The sequence below is a fragment of the Canis lupus genome, chromosome 33, assembly GCF_011100685.1.
Source record: "Canis lupus familiaris isolate Mischka breed German Shepherd chromosome 33, alternate assembly UU_Cfam_GSD_1.0, whole genome shotgun sequence".
NCBI lineage: Eukaryota > Metazoa > Chordata > Mammalia > Carnivora > Canidae > Canis > Canis lupus.
The window spans coordinates 28,821,420-28,839,011 of record NC_049254.1 but is presented as its reverse complement, the minus strand read 5'-3'; the positions used below and the strand labels follow the sequence as shown (position 1 = coordinate 28,839,011).

Genomic DNA, 17,592 nt, shown 5'->3' with positions numbered 1-17,592 from the left:
CGGGCTGCCCGGGTCAGGCCCCTGTGGTGGCACAGGGTCCGAGTAGTGGTGGGGGCGGCTGGGGCCGGGGCTGGGGGGCGGGGGGGGGCAGGATGGGCCCTGGACCCGCTCCTTCCTCCCCTTTCCACGGAGGCCATCCCTCCCTCAAGCTGCCTACCCCGGCCCGCCTCCCAGAGCGGTGGGGACACTGCCCCGAGGCCCTCACGCGGGCCCTGGGGACCCTCCGCCGCCCCTGCCCTCCAGCCCCGTCCCCCACCGCGTCGCTGTGCTGCGTGTCCCTTCCCGGAGCCTCAGCCTCTCCTTTCCTTTTCCTCGCAGCCTTGCTCTTCCTGTGACCTCGGCCGTGGCTGGCGGCCTCCCTCCCTTCCTCTCCCGGGCCCTGCCTCCGCTCTTTCTAGCTCTTTCTGTTCCTGGTCGTGGCCCTCCCATTGTCAGCCCAGGAAGGGCCCTGTCGGGGTCCAGGGGAGGGCCCCCAGCCCCGGCCCCAGGCCGCCCAGCAGCCGCCCCCACCCCAGCCCCGCTGCTCAGTTTGAGAAGCGCGGCTGCTCCCCCGCAGGCCCGGCCGCTCACCTCCCCCGCCGCTTCTGACTTCAGACCCCAGGGGGGGCAGAGGTGGGGGGGGCAGAGGTGGGGGGCTGGGGGGCAGGGGTCGGGAGCCGCAGGTGCCTCGCGGAGCTTCCCAGCAGCGAGCTGACCAGAAGGTCCCGGAGGGTGCTTTGTCACGGCTGGTGACCAGGGCTGGCTGCCTTGGGCCCGGGCAAGGCGGGTGGGACCCCACAAGTACTGGGGGGCAGACGGTGACCCTGTGGGACCGGGGCCTACCGGGGGCAGCGGGAGAAGCCATGTCACCCAGATTTAGGAAGGAAAGGCCAAGCCTTTCTGCAGACAGACCTTCTGGTATCTTCCCTGTCTCCTGCCCGGGTTTTGTCTGGACTTGTTTTCTCTCTCTCGTGCCCCCCCACTCCACCCCGTTCTGCTTTTGTTCTCCCTGCAAGTGCAGAGCTCCGGTGGGGTCTAAGCAGTTTTGGTAGATACAGAAACAGGCGTTCCGGGTCGCAGCCAGGTGTGTTCACATGCGGCAGGTGCAGGCACCGGGCCTCCAGGGCTGGAAGTCGTCAGCTGAGGAGGCCCGAGACCGGCTCCCCGTTGTACCAGCAGCAGGACTGAGGGTTCACAGGGGCGAAGACGCCAGCTTTAGGATCTCTAGGGACAAATCTCCGGGTGGATTGCAGAGAGAGAGCATGCGGGTGGCGACCTTTGAGCCCACGCGGCCCCGGGGCCCAGGCTTGGCTCTGTCCCCAGTCACATGCCCCCAGGTGTGTGTGGCCTTCCACAGGGAGGCCCGTCAGCCCCCTGCAGGAAGAGAGGGGAAGCCTTGAGCCCCGGGGGGACCTGTGCTGCGTGCCTTGTCACCTTCCCCCTGGGAGTGTCCCCCAGGCCTCCCGAGACAAGGCTGGCCCCCTCTGCGGGGGAGGGGGAACCTGGGGACTGGCCTCCTGGAGGAGAGGCAGTGGCTGGAATACAGGCAGGTCCGCTGTGTAGCCTTGGGCAAGATTCTTCACCTCCCTGCGCCTGGTGTCCTTACCCCTGACCTTGCAGAGCAGCCATGAGATCAAGGGTGACGTTGTAAGGACTTGGTGCCCAGGAGCCGGCCCATGGGAGGCCACTGGTTGTTACGTTTGGAGCAGAGGGTGCCCTGTGATGTCCCCGGGGAGCCCGTACAGTCCTGCGCCCGGAGATTCCTCGCTGCCCGGCAGGGACCGCAGTGTGAACCTGCAGCGAGGCAGGGCATGGTGGGAGTCGGGGGGGGGGGGTACACTGTCGGTGTATGCGGGCAGCCCCTAGCATGGGAGTCCTGAGCCTCGGGGTCCATGCCCCTCAGAGGGGCTTCAGAGGCCGGGAGCCCACACACGATGTGTCTGTGGGGACAGCTTCCATCGATTCCCCAGCGGGGGCCACAGCTACAAAGATTAAGAACTTTTTTCCCAGCATGAAGACCCACTGGAAGAGGGCACGGCAGGTGGGGTCTGCTCAGCCCTGTGCCCTGGATGTGTCCAGCCGACCTCACCCCAGGCCTCAGCCAGCAAGTGGATGCCAGGCAGGGACACGAGGCATCCACCCTGCCAGAAGCTCAAGGTTCAGCTGCATCAGATTTGGGGTGGGGGAGAGAGACCAGGGCCCCAGAAGTTGTGGTACGAACTAGTAGGGCCAAGCCTCACTGAAGGCTGGCTGAGGACGGGGACTGGAGGTGTGGGATTGTTAGGGGGGTAGACGCATAAGGGAAGGTCAGAGCAGAGGAAATGGAGACGATCCAGCATGCCAGCTTCTGGAGCTCCTTTTCATCCCCTGGAAAGTGGCACATATGAGGGGAGGGCCCTGAGGTCTGCCCCTGCCCGAGCGGGCTGGCCAGAAAGTCATCGAACGATGTCTCTAGGCCTTGAATTCTAGTTGGAGGGTGATTGTTGCAGGATCTTATGCACAGACCTTGGGCCGTGTCTCATGGACACGTGGCTGAGGTGCTCTCCCTCCCCCCCCCATTTCTTTCCTTTTTTCTTTTGGTCCTTATTTTATCTGCCCTATCTTGATACCTATGTTTTTCTCATCAATCAGTTTGAGAAGCAGGTAGAGTATGGATGGAAAGAAAAAAAAAAGAAATAAAAGAACTTGTTTACAGAAAAGGAGTCTAGGGAAAGTAGGTTTTCGGTCCTGGGATGTCATTTGTTTGTTTTTCTAAAAGATATTATTTTTTATTGGTAAGTTGATTTTGCTTGTGAAAGGCAATGTGGAAAATCTGTAAAAAAAAAAAAAAGGAAAGGAGAAATTGCTCATAATTGCATTAAATAGACATCCATAGTTAGTACTTTAGTATGTTTCCTTCTAGTCTTTTCTTACATGCACAAATTAATTTTTTTTTTGCTATCTGTACTATAAGTGGTGTCCAGTTTTCTTGCTTCACATGGATCATACATAACACGGACAATTTTCAGTGGTACTAAAAACCCTTTATAAACGTTTCAAACACTCCAGGCCCCCATAGTTGGATGTTTTGACTCCCCATTTTACATCATTAGCGATAAAGCATTGACCGTGTTTTTGTCCGTAAAGTTCTTTTCAAAGTTTGGGTGATTTCCTTGAGGAAGATTGAGAAGCACACCCGCAGGAGAGGGCTGGCGGTGCGCGGTGTGCTGGGGGCTGCGTGGGGCTGCGTTCACCGTGGGCCGTGCAGAGGGAGGGGACGAGGCCGGCTCCTCACAAGCCCTGGTGAGAGCCCAGGGACTTGGGCCCTCAATCTGTGGATCTGCTCGTTGCAGATCAAAAGTCCTCCTGGTGACTCATCCGTGGGCAGAGCCCTCAGGCCTGGTGACCAAACACTCACCTCCCTCAGAGCGACCCTGGGGACTGCCGAGGTCCCTGGAGCCTGAGGAAGGGCTGCCCAGGTGCCTCCGGCCCTGCGTGCGTGTGCCGTCAGGCCCGTGCACCATTCCAGCTTGCCTGAACTCCGCTCCAAGACAGGCTGGGCTTGGTTTTCACCTCAGAAAGGCCAGTCAGTGGGGTCAGCCAGCGGATAAAGTTAACTCAGCCATTATTGCTTTTTTGTTAATGAGGGGAAGACCAGCTGTGAAGATGCCAAACCATTCAGAAACGTTGCACAGGACTTCACGTCTAGGGTGAATTCTGTGTTCAGGCAGAGGAAAGCAATCCACAGTGATTCTAAGTCCTCAGCAGACCCCGAGGGTCCCTTCTGAGCTTTCACTGTATTATTATTATTATTTTTTTTTACGAAATATTTTTCCTATTAAGTTATAAGTCTTGGAAGCTGTGAAAAGCACTGGCAATCTCGTTGGACTCATGAGCAAGCAGGAGCTCTGTTGTGCATGGAAGCTCAGAGGGAAGCTAAGCCCCGAGGTAGGTGGAGGACAGTTGGGCAGGAAATTCTCTCACCATAGCTCTAGGGGTTGGCTGGAGTGATGGCCAAATGCCCATCCTGTGTGGCTGTGGGGGTTGAGGGAACGGGAGCAGGACTGGCTTCTCTTAGACTGTAGTTGACAGAAACAGACCAACTCATTCTCAGAGATGAGATTCAAAAAGCAGAGCCTAGATACCTACCCTGGGTGTTTTCAGGCCTAAGAATACTTGACTTGGATCTTAAACTCGCACAGCCCACTAACATGTCCACAGATGCTGTTCAAAGTGACCTCTTTTAACAGAGAGGCAAAGTAGGCTTGAAGCCACCTGAAAAATTTTATTGAAGTCAGGGTACAATTGTTTAAAGTGCTTCGAAGAAATCGGATCTGAGACGTTCCTGCTATAAAGTAGCCCATGAACAAGGCAAACGGAAAGCATGAATTCAAGATGTGCCCATAGCCAAGATCTAAGAGAAAGATTCCTCTTCATGTGACCTGTATTTGCTACCTGGCTCTTGTGTGGCAGGCACAGCGCTGGATTCTGGGGGACAGAGCTGTGGAAGGCTGCATTTCTTGTCCCGAGGAGTCTAGCTGGGGAAAGATCTAACGTGGCCAGTCACAGTACTGAGAACACATAGGAGGAATCCATTCTGATTCAGGAGCTGATGTAAAACCCAAAGGAAGTCGCGTTTGAGATGGGCTTGAAAAGTGAGCATGGCATTGGGGCTTGGAGAAGTGGGAGAAGGGTCTGGAAAGCCGGAGACACAAGGGATGGGTATTACTGGTGTTCTTGAGGAGAGTCATCTGCATGACTGCTGGGCAGAGGAAAGGAAAGGATGAGGAGGAATCGGTGGCCTGCGGCCTGGTGGTCGAGGGCGTTGATTCTCATCGTAAGGAGTTTGGACTATGTTCTGCAGCGAAGAGGGACCCATGGCCAGGGTTCTGAACAGAGAAATTAGAAATTAGAAATTAGAAAATCAAAACATTGATTTTTTTTTTAATAGCACCACTGGAATATTTTATTTTTTTATTTTTTAAATTTTTTATTTATTTATGATAGTCACACACATACAGAGAGAGAGAGAGAGAGAGGCAGAGACACAAGGCAGAGGGAGAAGCAGGCTCCATGCACCGGGAGCCCGACGTGGGATTCGATCCCGGGTCTCCAGGATCGCGCCCTGGGCCAAAGGCAGGCGCCAAACCACTGCGCCACTCAGGGATCCCCTGATTTTTTAAATTAACGGAAGATGCATAAATACATGCTCCATGAAGGATTTCAGCTATACTGAAATCTATCAAGAAAAAAGAAAGAAAAGAAAGAAAAAAAAATGCTCCCTTTCCCAGCGGTAACTACTGTTCTCCTTCAAGGCATTTCATCTGCCTGTCTCTAGGGGTGTAGACACGCAAAGTCAGGCCCTGGAAGTGGTAAGGCCGATTCTGTTGGACTTCCTGCTCGCTCGCTCGCTCGCTCTCTTTCACACACACACACACACACACAGCCCTGCCTTTTAATATTTAAATGTAATATAATATTTAATTTAATATTTAAATATAATATTTAAATGTAATATTTAAATATATATAAGATAGGACTGTAATCTGGGGAAGCCTATATGCTATCTTATCACTTAGCTCATTAAAAAAAAACTTTTTTTTTTTTTTTTTAAATATTTTTTTTCAATTTTTATTTATTTATGATAGTCACAGAGAGAGAGAGAGAGGCAGAGACACAGGCAGAGGGAGAAGCAGGCTCCATGCACTGGGAGCCCGACGTGGGATTCGATCCCGGGTCTCCAGGATCGTGCCCTGGGCCAAAGGCAGGCGCCAAACCGCTGCGCCACCCAGGGATCCCCAAAAAAAAACTTTTTAAAGATTTTTATTTATTTATTTGAGAGAGAGCGAGCGAGAGAGCCCAGGGAGGAGCAGAGGGAGTGGGAGAAGCAGACTCCCCCCGCTGAACAGGGAGCCCTACATGGGGCTCGATCCTTGGACCCTGAGATCATGCTCTGCTTTCTGTTGTTTCAGAGCATGGTTTTATTGGCTACTCGCCGGAACTGCTATGGAACAACACTCTGCCAGATTACAGTCCTGGAGAATCTTTCTTCACGGTCTTCGGGGTGTTCTTCCCAGCGGCTACAGGTACAGTAGTTTGGGTGCTCTTGCCCACCCACGTGAGGGGTACGAATGCAAGACAAGCTGCGCCTTCCACCTTGCAATGAGCGTAAACATGGTCTAGAAACTCCCCTCTCTCTAGCCTAACCTGTATGTCTTCTCCCAGGAGGCAGAGCAACGCTATATTGTCTTCTCACTGCGCTGGGTGTGGGTGAAACCAGGATCCTATGGACAATGAATGAATCTCTTTAACACACATTCCCCATTTTCTTGGCTCTCCAGTGGCCAGGGAGGAGCTTTCCAAAGCTGAGATCGCTCTAGGACCCTGGCCTAGAAGGTAGTAAGCTAACCTTAATTATAGACCATGTTGACCAAATGGTCTATAAGAAATAACCATTTGCTAGTGACTGGGCTTGTCCCAGAGCACAGACTGAGAGAAGCGTTTTACTCTTGGTCAGGTAGTGTTGATGCCCTGGATTGTGTTTGATTTCGTCTCCTTCTCCACGTCTCCTCCTGGCCCTCTCACTTGCCTTTCTAGGTACATCCTCTTCGATGCACCCATTAAATGTTGGAGTTTTTCAGGCTATGCCCAGGCCCTCTTCTCTTCTTTCTCTACTGTTCCCCTTAGAATCTCATCCACACCTGCTGTTCAATGGCCACTCACAAGGCTGATGACCCCTAGACCTGTACCTCCAGCCTAGACTTCTCGGAGCTCCATACGCTACGCTCAGTCGCTCCCATGACATCATCTGTTGGGCATCTCAGACCCATTATGTTCAGAGACAAGCCCACCGCACCCATCCCCCAACTGGTTCTTCTCCTTCTCTCCTGATCTCAGGAAAGGGCAACTCCATCCAGATAATTGCTCATGCCAATGGGGAGTTATTCATGCCAACGTCCTCTTTCTTACCAGTACCCTCCCAGCCCTGTCAATTCTTTCTCCTAAAGGAGCTTCTTTACGTCCTACATCTGTCCGCTTCTGCCACCTGAGCACTCTGGTCCAAGGCTCATCTCTCCCTGGATCACTTCAGGGGTTTCCTACCTGACCCATGGTCCCCACCCCCACCCCAGGCTGGCCACAGAAGTGAGTTTGGAGCTAGGCTTCAGCGGCGGCAGGTGGAGTCCTGGTCCACAAGTCCAGATGTGCCAGAAGTAGTGCATTCCTTTCGTTTTTATGAAATGCAAAGGGTCGGCGTCTGACTCTAAGCCTTCATTCTGCCAGGACGACTGAAAACTCACGTCAGTCATTCACCGTGGCTCCATCGTGGACTGCCATTTTGTTCTGAGGCCTTAGGGTCTTCTAGCTTTTCATCACTGAACGCAGAGCCAGACCCTCTTGTACTGTCTGAACATCCTATGGGCTCTCTGCTGCTTCTGAACCAGCAATCTGAACCTGGGGGCCCTGTGTAGACGCTATGCACGTCCCAGGCCCTCCTCTCTAAGGTCTTGTGGGGTCCCTACCAGTGCTGACATGGAGGGTGCCCCAGGTCCACACTGCTCCAGATCGTATGCACTTCTCTCCTGGCCTCCAGCCCCAGGGGCAATCTTCTGTAGCAATATGGCAGGCACCCCACCCCGGGGCCAGCTTTATGGGCACGAGCCTACGCATTCACACTGCGCCCACTCTCAGAAGGGCCCCACGCTTAGTTTAATGATTCACTCTTGCTAAAATTCTTAGTAATTTTTGAACAAAGGATCTTATTTTTATTTGCACTGGACCCAGCAAACTATGTACCAAAGTTTATTCTTATCCCCCCCCATGCTTTTCCCACCCGTTTTGTTTGTTTCTTCCCTCTTCTTCTTCCTCTTCCTCTTTTTTAAATCTGATATTTTATTTATTTATGTATTTATTTTATTTTTTATTTTATTTATTTATTTTTAATTTAAATTCGATTTGCCATCACCCAGTGCTCCTCACAGCACAGGCCCTCATTAATGCCCGTCACCCGGTTACCCCGTTTCCTCCCCCACCCCCACTTTCTTACCTCCTTGATTATCTAAAGTCTCCTAAGGGCTCAGGCTTTGGAGAAACAGAACTCTTAACAGGAGTTTGGCAAATTCTGTTTCCTCTTTCCTCGTATCTCCCTCAAGGCAATAAAATATAGGTCAACTTCCCCTCGAATGGACAGAAAAGGCAAAGGGAAAAATACGAAATAGAGGAATTTTTTTTTAAAGTTAGCATTTGAAAATATTGTCCCGCCCTCCCTCCCTCACATGGGTAGAGCCCACATTAAAGAGGCTTCCCACCTGAGCATTTCCTGGGGCCTGGAGGTGAGTCCTAAGGCCAAGAAAGCCGGGGCCCAGACTCCAGGTTGACAGTCACACCTGAGGCGGCCGTGATCCTCCTTGGCTGGCAGCGCCCCGGGGCGGGGGGAGAGGGGTGTTCTCTGACACCTGCAGGAGGTTGAGTCAGTAATGTGACCCTGCTAGGCCCCTCCACACTGCTCCACAGTTCCCCTCCTTTGCCTCTCCAGACGCTGTGTCTTAGAAAGAGAAGGGATGCCTGAGAGGGGGCAGGGAGTGCAGGGCCCCCCTTCAGGACTTTCCCTCCAGCCAGGAATCAGCAGTCTGAGGTTTGAAGAGCCTCTGCAGTAGCACAGCCTCTGAATGGGACCGACAGCAGCTAGTTCAGCAGCTCTCAACTTTTTGTCTTTTTAGTCCATATTCATTTTTGATAAGGATACTAAACCCCTCACCTGCACTAGAAATTCTGACCTGCCTCCTTGGACCAGAGAAGGGTGTGTTTGTCCTTCCTTTGGAAAAGATTGCTACCTAAGAATATTAGTCAAGTTTGATACTCTAGAGCTTAAATTATGAAGATCTTATTCTGTTAAATTCCAAATATAAGATTATAATATTGAAGAAACTATCTATGTAGACTTTGTTTTGTTCTTTCACTCCACCTCTCTTAGGAGATGAGCTTCTCTGTCCTCCGCTGCCCTTTGGCCCAACCAGGTTGAGAATCACTGATCCTTGATGTGACCAACTGGGGAAGGAGGAGCACACAGAGACTTATGAAGGATTGCTAAAGGTCACCCAGCTCATTAGTGGCCGGAGCTGGGCCACCACTATGCTGTGGAGCATTGCCTCCCTGGCTCTCTCTTTGTTTTCCAGGGGCCCCAGTGTAAACACGGTAGGCAGGACGAACAATTTGTATCACTTGGCTTTCCCCTGGCAGATGTTCTGTTAAGCTATGAAAAGCATGGATGATTGACAGTTTCCATGGCGATGGATTTGCCAAGGATTAGCTCTGAGTGAGTCATGGCTGGGGCTCCCTCCAAGGCCATCCTCTTCTGGAATGAGAGAACCTCCAGGCTGTGGAGAGGGGAGAGGAGTTTGGAAGAATGGACAAAAGTCCCCCCACCCCGTGTCCCCATCTCCAGTCAGAGACGTATTATTTAAGTTACTTGAGATATTTTATCTCAAGGGTAGGACACCTCCTGTCAGGAGCAGCTTAAAACTAGGTTGCAGCGGCTTCTCTGGATTTAGGAAGCTTGTGCTCCGTCCTGTCCTTCTCCCTGCAGCCCACCACACCCTGTGGTAGTGGCTGCAGGGTGGGGCCGGGCCCTGGGAGTAGGTTCTCCATTTGCTTTGTTTCTTAAAGTACTTTCCTTCTCCAGGCGATGATAGCAACCTTGCCCTGAAAAACCAATGTCCGGGCCCACAGGATTCTCTCTCTGTCTCTCCGTCTCTCCGTGTCTCCCACACACGAACACACACGGCCACTCCAGGGACCACAATACCTGGAAGAACTCAGAGAGGGAGATTCACTGAGAATGGGGTCCCCAGGTTTAAGGAAGAGAGAGCCTCAATCAAGGGCAAGCTAACGTTGGGGCTCACCCCACTGTATTCTGATGAGCAGAAACGAGAGAAAAGGAAGCTTTGTAATTATTATACTTTTATTTTTATAATTCTTTTCCCCCTTATTTTTAGAATTATTGTACTTTTATTTTTAAAATTCTTTTCTGGGGGATCCCTGGGTGGCTCAGCGGTTTAGCCCCCACCTTCGGCCCAGGGCGTGATCCTGGAGTCCTGGGATCGAGTCCTACATCAGGCTCCCTGCATGGAGCCTGCTTCTCCCTCTGCCTGTGTCTCTGTGTCTCTGTTTCTCTCTGTCTCTTTCTCTCTCTCTCTGTCTCTCATGAATAAATAAATAAGATCTTTAAAAAAATAAAAAACAAATAAATAAATAAATAAAATTCTTTTCCCCCTTATTTTTATAATTATTATACTTTTATTTTTAAAATTCTTTCCCCCTTATTTTTATAATTATTATACTTTTATTTTTATGATTCTATTTATAGCATTAACTTATAATTTTATTAATGTGATTCTAAACATCAGTAAGAATCCTTAGCATTACAGCAGCCTACTATGTGTTGCGCCATGCCAAGCCCTTTACATACAGTCTTTTACTCAGCCCTCCCCACAGCCCCCCCTGCTCCAATTAGGTGCAGATTTAGCCTGACGCTAATGAAGCTCCGGCTTCAAGGTCCCTCCCTTGCATGACCTCCTGCTAAATCCCTGTTCTTAATTCCATATTCATACGTCTGTGTTGTTTTTAAAGTGTCAGACTCCATAGAACCTGGATCCTTCCATGGGTTCTGTTATTATCCCATTTTCCAGGCCAGAGAACAGCAACACAGAGAGCTTAGTTCCCCCAGGTCAGCCAGACAGCGAGCGGTGGGCCCCCCTGCTTCCCACCTGCTTTGGAGAGGACGCTGGAAGGGAGAATGCACACTGGTTTGGAGCTGTCCCCGACCCCAAAGCCAGCAAATCCGCCTGAATCCTGGCATTTAAGTGTTCCATTATTTGACACTGTGTGTCTCAGCAGAGTCTCTAAGGCATGGAGAGGGTGGGGCCCTGACAAGTTCTGCCTCCAAGAAGAGAGCCAAGAGGAGATGAGAGATTCCTGCAGGAACAGCTAAACAAACCAGCCAATAAGCCAGGTGTGCAGAAGGAGGAATGGGTTTAGGTATCAGGCGGAAGGTAAGGAGAGACGTCCAGGGTCTTTAGGAACCCAAGGGATTTCCAGGTGAGGAGGGGAGCCTATCCCTCCTGAGTGGACATTTATTTAGCACCTACTAGGTACCAGGTGTTCATTCTAACTTTACAGCAGTCCTGCCAGGTCAATAATCTGATCCCCACTTGCAGATGAGGAACTAGAGGCTCAGAGCTACGCTGCCTCCAAGCAGTGGCAGACTGCTTCCTCGGGCACGAAAAGCAACAGATCAGATGTGCGAACTTTAGTGCATGGATATGCTGTCTTACTGATAAATAGTAAACTCATGAACTTCAAAGAAGGAAGAAAATAGGCAGAAGAGAAACAATTAAGCTAGAGCTGGAGGAGAAAATGAAAGGTTTTTAAAGGACACAGATGTGAACTGAAAAGCTCCCAGGAGGACGCTTGGTTGCTCCTTGAGAAAGAGTAAGTAGTCCTTTAATGAACAACTAACAGAAACCAGAAAAGCCTAGAAAGACTATTAGGCTTTTTTACCCCCCTTACTCATTCTCCTTTTCAGCAACAAAGAAGAAAATAGGGTAGGAAGGGGGATTGTGATGCTAGGCAGCAAGCGAGGGCTTTGATCTGTGCGTGCTGGGGTTGCTGCGGGCAGGAGGACGGAGCCACGGTCCTGCAGATGTCGTAAGCAAGCGGTTACTTGACATTTCTGACTGGTTCCTTTTTAACCGCGGGCTTATCGTTGAGATGTCGAGGGGATGAGCCCCTCTCCTGGCCATCTGGGCCTGTTGTTAGGCCAGACATTGGCAACAGGGCACCAAGCCCACGCCCCCTGTTCACCTGGTGTTGCCCACCCAAACCGCAGGTGTAACGTCGGTGTCCAGGAGACTGGGTGGCGCTGGCAGTCTAGCCTCGGAAACCCAGGCTGGCGGGGTGACGGCCAACACCATGTTGCCTCCATGTAAAACCTGAAACAACAAACATATGAAAAGGCTCTAGAACGAGGGTGCAAGACCAAGTCGGAAGACTTAACCACATGAAGGGAGGTGTTTCCCGAAGTCACGGGGTAACAGTGCACAGCCTGCATTATCATCCTCGTGCCTGGAAAAATAGAGTTTTGGGTAAAACCATCAGCTGCTTCCTGGAACTGGAAGTGTAAGATCTATGAAGAGGGGAACTACCCTCAACAGGCACAGACTAGTGATTTGGAACTGGCGATGAAAGTACCTGTGGGTAAACCGGGGTGCAGTGCTGATCAGAGCTGATCGGTTTGGCCTTCTTGTTGGGGAGGGAACCCCAAGTGAATCATACGGTTACTCTGTTATAAAAGGGAAATCCGAGAAAAGTACGGGTGTTAGAAATCAAGAAATTGTATGACATAGTGGAAAGAACTCTGATTTGAGACCAGGAGACTTGAACATAGTGTTGCCATTGGCTCGAAACTTGGGCAAAATCACTTCTTTTTGGGTCTCATTTTCCTCATCTGTAAAATAAGAGGTTGGAGTAGTTGACCTCTAGGACACCTTCCAGCTTTAATAATTGCTAATTCTAAGTAGCCATTTTAAGCGATTTTAGGAAGCCTCCCAAGAAAAACATAAAGATTAAATAGGAATTATAAAATGGACACAGCATTGCCCAAACTGTGTTCCATAGAACACTAGTAATGAATAAAGTTTTTCATTTAAAAAAGTGTAAAATTGTTGAGTAAGTTTTAGGAAACATTGTGTGTTACATTTCTCTTCTTAGAGATCAATAATGAAAATTAGCATATCGTAGGCACTGATAAGTCCAGCAGTAAAGACCTTTCTAACCTTGTTTAATCAAGATTTCCCATGCTTTTTAAAAAATATATCTATAAAACATCTGGATACCACTGGGATCCCTGGGTGGCTCAGAGGTTTGGCGCCTGCCTTCGGCCCAGGGCGTGATCCTAGAGTCCCGGGATGGAGTCCCATGTCGGGCTCCCTGCATGGAGCCTGCCTCTCTCTCTGACTGTGTCTGTGTCTCTCATGAATAAATAAATAAAATCTTTAAAAAACAAAAAAACATCTGGATACCAATCTCTGGGAAATAGTATTTGTTCTACTACACCTGCCCTAAATCCAGCTCTAACATTAATGATAGTATCTTAAAATGGCACCAGAAGCTGATGGGGAAAGCCCAACTAGAGAATCTCTGTAATACTTGAGAAGCATGGGTGAAAAATTACTAAATCAAAATAATTTTTCTAGAGCCAGCTGACAAGCAAGACATCTCTAATTCACCAGAACTAGTGATCGTCTGCTCAGGAATTGTGTAGTGACACAAGGGCAAAATTCTGGAAGCGACAGCCTTAGTGTGCAAGCCAGTCTAAAAGGTGTGCACAGCCTGCCCACGTCAGCCTAGCAGGACTGACCCACCCGGCAGGCACCTCCCTGGCTTTGGTGCTTTGTGTCCCTGGTACCGGCTACCTACCTCCTGGCTTCTCTGTTTTGTCAGAGAACAGAGCCAACAAAGCCAGCGTCCTGACCGTCTGGGTCTGGCCCGTTCCTGAGCGTGGCCTTCTCCGCGTCTGTCCTCCCTGCTCCCACTGACCAGGATCCCAGTGCCCAGCCAGCAGGACCTGTGATCAAAGGTTGGGTCGTCGGGGTCCTCGACGGGGTGAGAGATTCGTAGGAGAAGAACGGGGCTTTGGTTAAGAATGCAGAACCTGTTTGGAAGCACTTAGGATTAATCAATCACTTGTGATTGACAGAGCGTATATACCAGTGGAGTTCTCGTGCGTCTTCCTAAGTGATCCGATGGCGCACAAGACGATGTGACAAACGATAGGAGGTACTGAAATGGCAAGGAGTAATGAGCATATGTAATCCCACAATGTTGAATGAACGTGCATTAAATTGCTAGGGGCCGGGGGCAGGATGAGGCTGTTGTAGACGGTGGGAGGCAACGTGGCCAGCCCCGGGACGTACCAGCAAACCTGGTGACAGGTGGGAACCTCTGCAGGGAGTCAAGTTAGGAGGTCCAGGAAGGGCTGGTGTTAGCAGATGAAGGTAGTGGGGTCTGGGAGTCAGGTGAGGGTGGAGATTTGGCCAGGGATGCCCTTGGCACCAGATTGTGCTGGCAGCAAGCTGTGAGGCCCTAGCCTTTGAAGAGAGCCTCAGTGACACGATCTGGTCCCAGGGACACTGGTCAGAGTGAGGCAGGTCCTGGGCATCCTTTTTCTTTTTTTTTAGTTTTATTTTTTTTAAGATTTTATTTATTTATTCATGAGAAACACACACACAGAGAGAGAGAGAGAGAGAGAGAGAGAGAGAGGCAGAGACACAGGCAGAGGGAGAAGCAGGCTCCATGCAGGGAGCCCGATGTGGAACTCGATTCCGGGTCTCCAGGGTCAGGCCCTGGGCCAGAGGTGGCGCTAAACCACTGGGCCACCCGGGCTGCCCCTTCTTTTCTTTTAAGATTTATTTATTCATTTAGAGAGAGACATACAGAGAGAGAGAGAGAGAGAGAGACCTCAAATGGGAGGTGGAGAGGGAGAGAGAATCACAAGCGGACTTTGAGCTGAGCACGGAGTCCAAGGAGGGGCTCCATCTCACCACCATGAGATCATGACCAAGAATCAGTAGCTCGACTAATTGAACCCCCCAGGTATCCTCAGATTTTCTTATTAAACTAATTTGAAGGTTGTAACAGCCAAGCCAGATCTGAGTGAAAGATCATGGGACTAATATTTTTGTTTTTCAACACTACAATGAAAATATTAGTGCTTTTTACATGCCCTCCACTTCTCTTTCTCTCTTTTTTTTTTTTAGTTCTAATATCAGTTAGCTATAGCTTTACTTTTATATCGTTGTAGTAGAGAATATTCATATTTTTTTTTGAGATTTTCTTTATTTATTCATGAGAAACACACAGAGAGAGGCAGAGACACAGGCAGAGGGAGAAGCAGGCTCATGTAGGGAACCTGATGTGGGACTTGATCCCGGGACTCCAGGATCACACCCTGAGCCAAAGGCAGATGCCTAACCACTGAGCAACCCAGATGTCCCCATATTCTATTTTGTAATTAGAGTTATGTCCTGTGTGCTTTGTCTCTAGGTCAATTTTCAGATGTTAATAAAAACTGTAAACATGCACACTCTTATGAGTGTGTAGCTGTCGTTTGGTAAAGAGTGAAGTAGTACCTAGAATTCCATTTCTTTTGCTGTGATTCTGATGTGGTCCTTGTACCATTTAGGGGAGAATTTTCCTAATATCATGGCCAAACAGGTTACTTTTTCTTATATTCCATCAGCTATGTAAAATCATGTCATGACATTTTAGTTTGAGTCTTATTTATTTATTTATTTATTTATTATTTATTTATTTTAAAAGATTTTATGTATTTACTCATGAGAGACACAGAGTGAGAGAGGCAGAGACATAGGCAGAGAGAGAAGCAGGCTCCCCGCAGGAAGCCCGATATGGGACTTGATCCTAGGATCAGGTGTGATCCAGGATCACGCCCTGAGCTGAAGACAGATGCTCAACCGCTGAGCCATCCAGGCGTCCCAGTTTGAGTCACATTTAGACATTGCCTTTTCGGTTCACTTTTCCTAGAGTTTCAATAAACTTTCTTTTCTCTTGTTGCCAAAATACGCAGTTTAGCACATCCTTAAAATCATTGAGTTTGTCAACCATGCTGTTGGCTGTGTTGAATCCAGTTCTAGCCAGAGGCATGCATTCTGGCTCCCCCCACCACCCACCCCCGCCCCACTTTCTGCTTCAGCCCCTGCTGGTGTCTGTGCAGTAGCAATTGTGGTTCTGGGATTTTACTCCATCCCCGAGTCATTACCACTCTTTCCTCAATCTCATGCTTTCCTCCTTCATGGGTTATAGCCTAATTTTGCTGGAGTACATGTTTTAGTATCTTTCTCAGAAATGAGATGTAGGAGGTAAATTTTTTGAGCCCTTGCCCTCTTAACTTTGCTTTCACTTACTTGCTAATCTGACTAAAATTCTAGTTTCAAAACAATTTTTCCTCAGACATTTAAAATTGGCATTCCATTGTTTTTTAGCATCCACTGTTGCCAAAGAGAAGTCTAATTTTTGTTCCCTTATAAGTGTTTCATTTTTGCCTTTGGAAAGATTTAGGATTTTTCCTGAAATTGCACAGTGCTATGTTTAGGTGTGGACTTTTTAAGTTTTAGTTTTTGTGCTGTCTCTTCTATGGGATCCTTCAACCTAAAGACTTCAGTTTAGAGACATTTAGTTCTGGATATTTATTATTTATTTCTGGTTTACTTAGCTGGTTATTTTATTTTATTTTATTTTTTTGTGCTCTCTGTTCTCTCTTTTTGGATCTCCTGTGCGTTGGATGTTGTGACTCTCAGCTCCTCTGTTTCTCCTGTTCTTGGCTTAAATCTTGTACCCCTTTATCTTTCTGTTCTCAATTCTGGGGTACTTACTTAACTTTATCTTTCAGATCCTCTATTGCATTTTTAATTTTAGTGATCGTGTTTGTAATTTCCAGAAGTTCTTTTTTTGTTCTTGGATTATTTCTTGTTTTCATTACACCTTGCTTTATAGATAGACTCTTCTTCTTGGACGTGTCTGGAGCTACTAATTGTGTGTTCTTCAGAACTCTCATGTGTGTCCTGATTTATATGTTTCTTCCAGCCCAGGTTGTTCTATTTTTATCAGGCATGTGTTTGTTGCTGGTTTTCATCACACCCCTGGCAATCTTTGGTTGCTGACGTGGATTCCTGGCCGTAGTGTCTAGGTCTGTGTCCCTGAAAGGGCTCTTCCTTCACAGGCAACTTGACTGTGACACATTTGTGAGTACAGCCAGTTCTGGAGGAAGCCTTCATTTTGGGTGCAGATGTCCACACTAGCAGCCCTGGTTTTCCTCAGGTTTATTCAGATCCTCTAGAGAAGTTTTCTAAGGCTTTCTTTTCCTTCTCTTGCACCCTGGGCCACTTCCTCCATTCTCTGTGTTCTAGACATCTGTAACAACCTTTCATCTACTCATGGCTCTCCATTCTAGACCTGTTTGCTTATGGGCATGTATGCATTTGCCCCCATCCTACCCTTTAATAGGATCTTGGGAAAAAGGGAAACAAGAGGAAAGAGAAGGTGCCTAATGTGGCAATTTATACAAAAAGCCCTTTAAGAAGCCCCCATTTCAGAATGATCACAGTAGAAAATTGGGACAATATATATAAGCGATAAAATAAAAAGTGATCTGTTTTTCCATCACCAACCCATTTAAAAATGTTTAACATTTAAAAACATGTCCCAGTTCTTTTTTTTCCTAGGCATGAATTTTCCCTTTATCTTTTTTTTTATGACAGTGGGATCGTGCTATATGTTCTGTTTTATAATATGCATATGAAAATTAAACAATTGCTTTTAAGTATCTTTCCATGTCACAACATATCTCTGACAACACAGAGCTCCGGTATTTATTGAAAGATACATCATCACTTATTTAGCAAATCCCCTACTGGTAGACATGAGGTTGTTTCTCATTTTCACTAGTATAGAAAAACATTTATAAACATTCCTGGCTACATCTTTACCCATATCCTTGACTATTTACTGAAGCTGAAGTCCCAGTAGTAGAACTGCTGGTCAATGCATGTATAGGTCCCA

General features: G+C 48.6%; 1 protein-coding gene across 1 annotated transcript in view; it reads left to right on the top strand.

Moving 5' to 3' along the window:
- Positions 1–17,592, top strand: part of SLC12A8 (solute carrier family 12 member 8) — a 131,613-nt gene that overhangs the window by 73,998 nt on the left and 40,023 nt on the right. Inside the window, exon 6 of the mRNA XM_038583067.1 lies at positions 5,931–6,044. Coding sequence (XP_038438995.1) covers positions 5,931–6,044 — 114 coding nt within the window. The remainder of the gene's footprint in view (positions 1–5,930; positions 6,045–17,592) is intronic.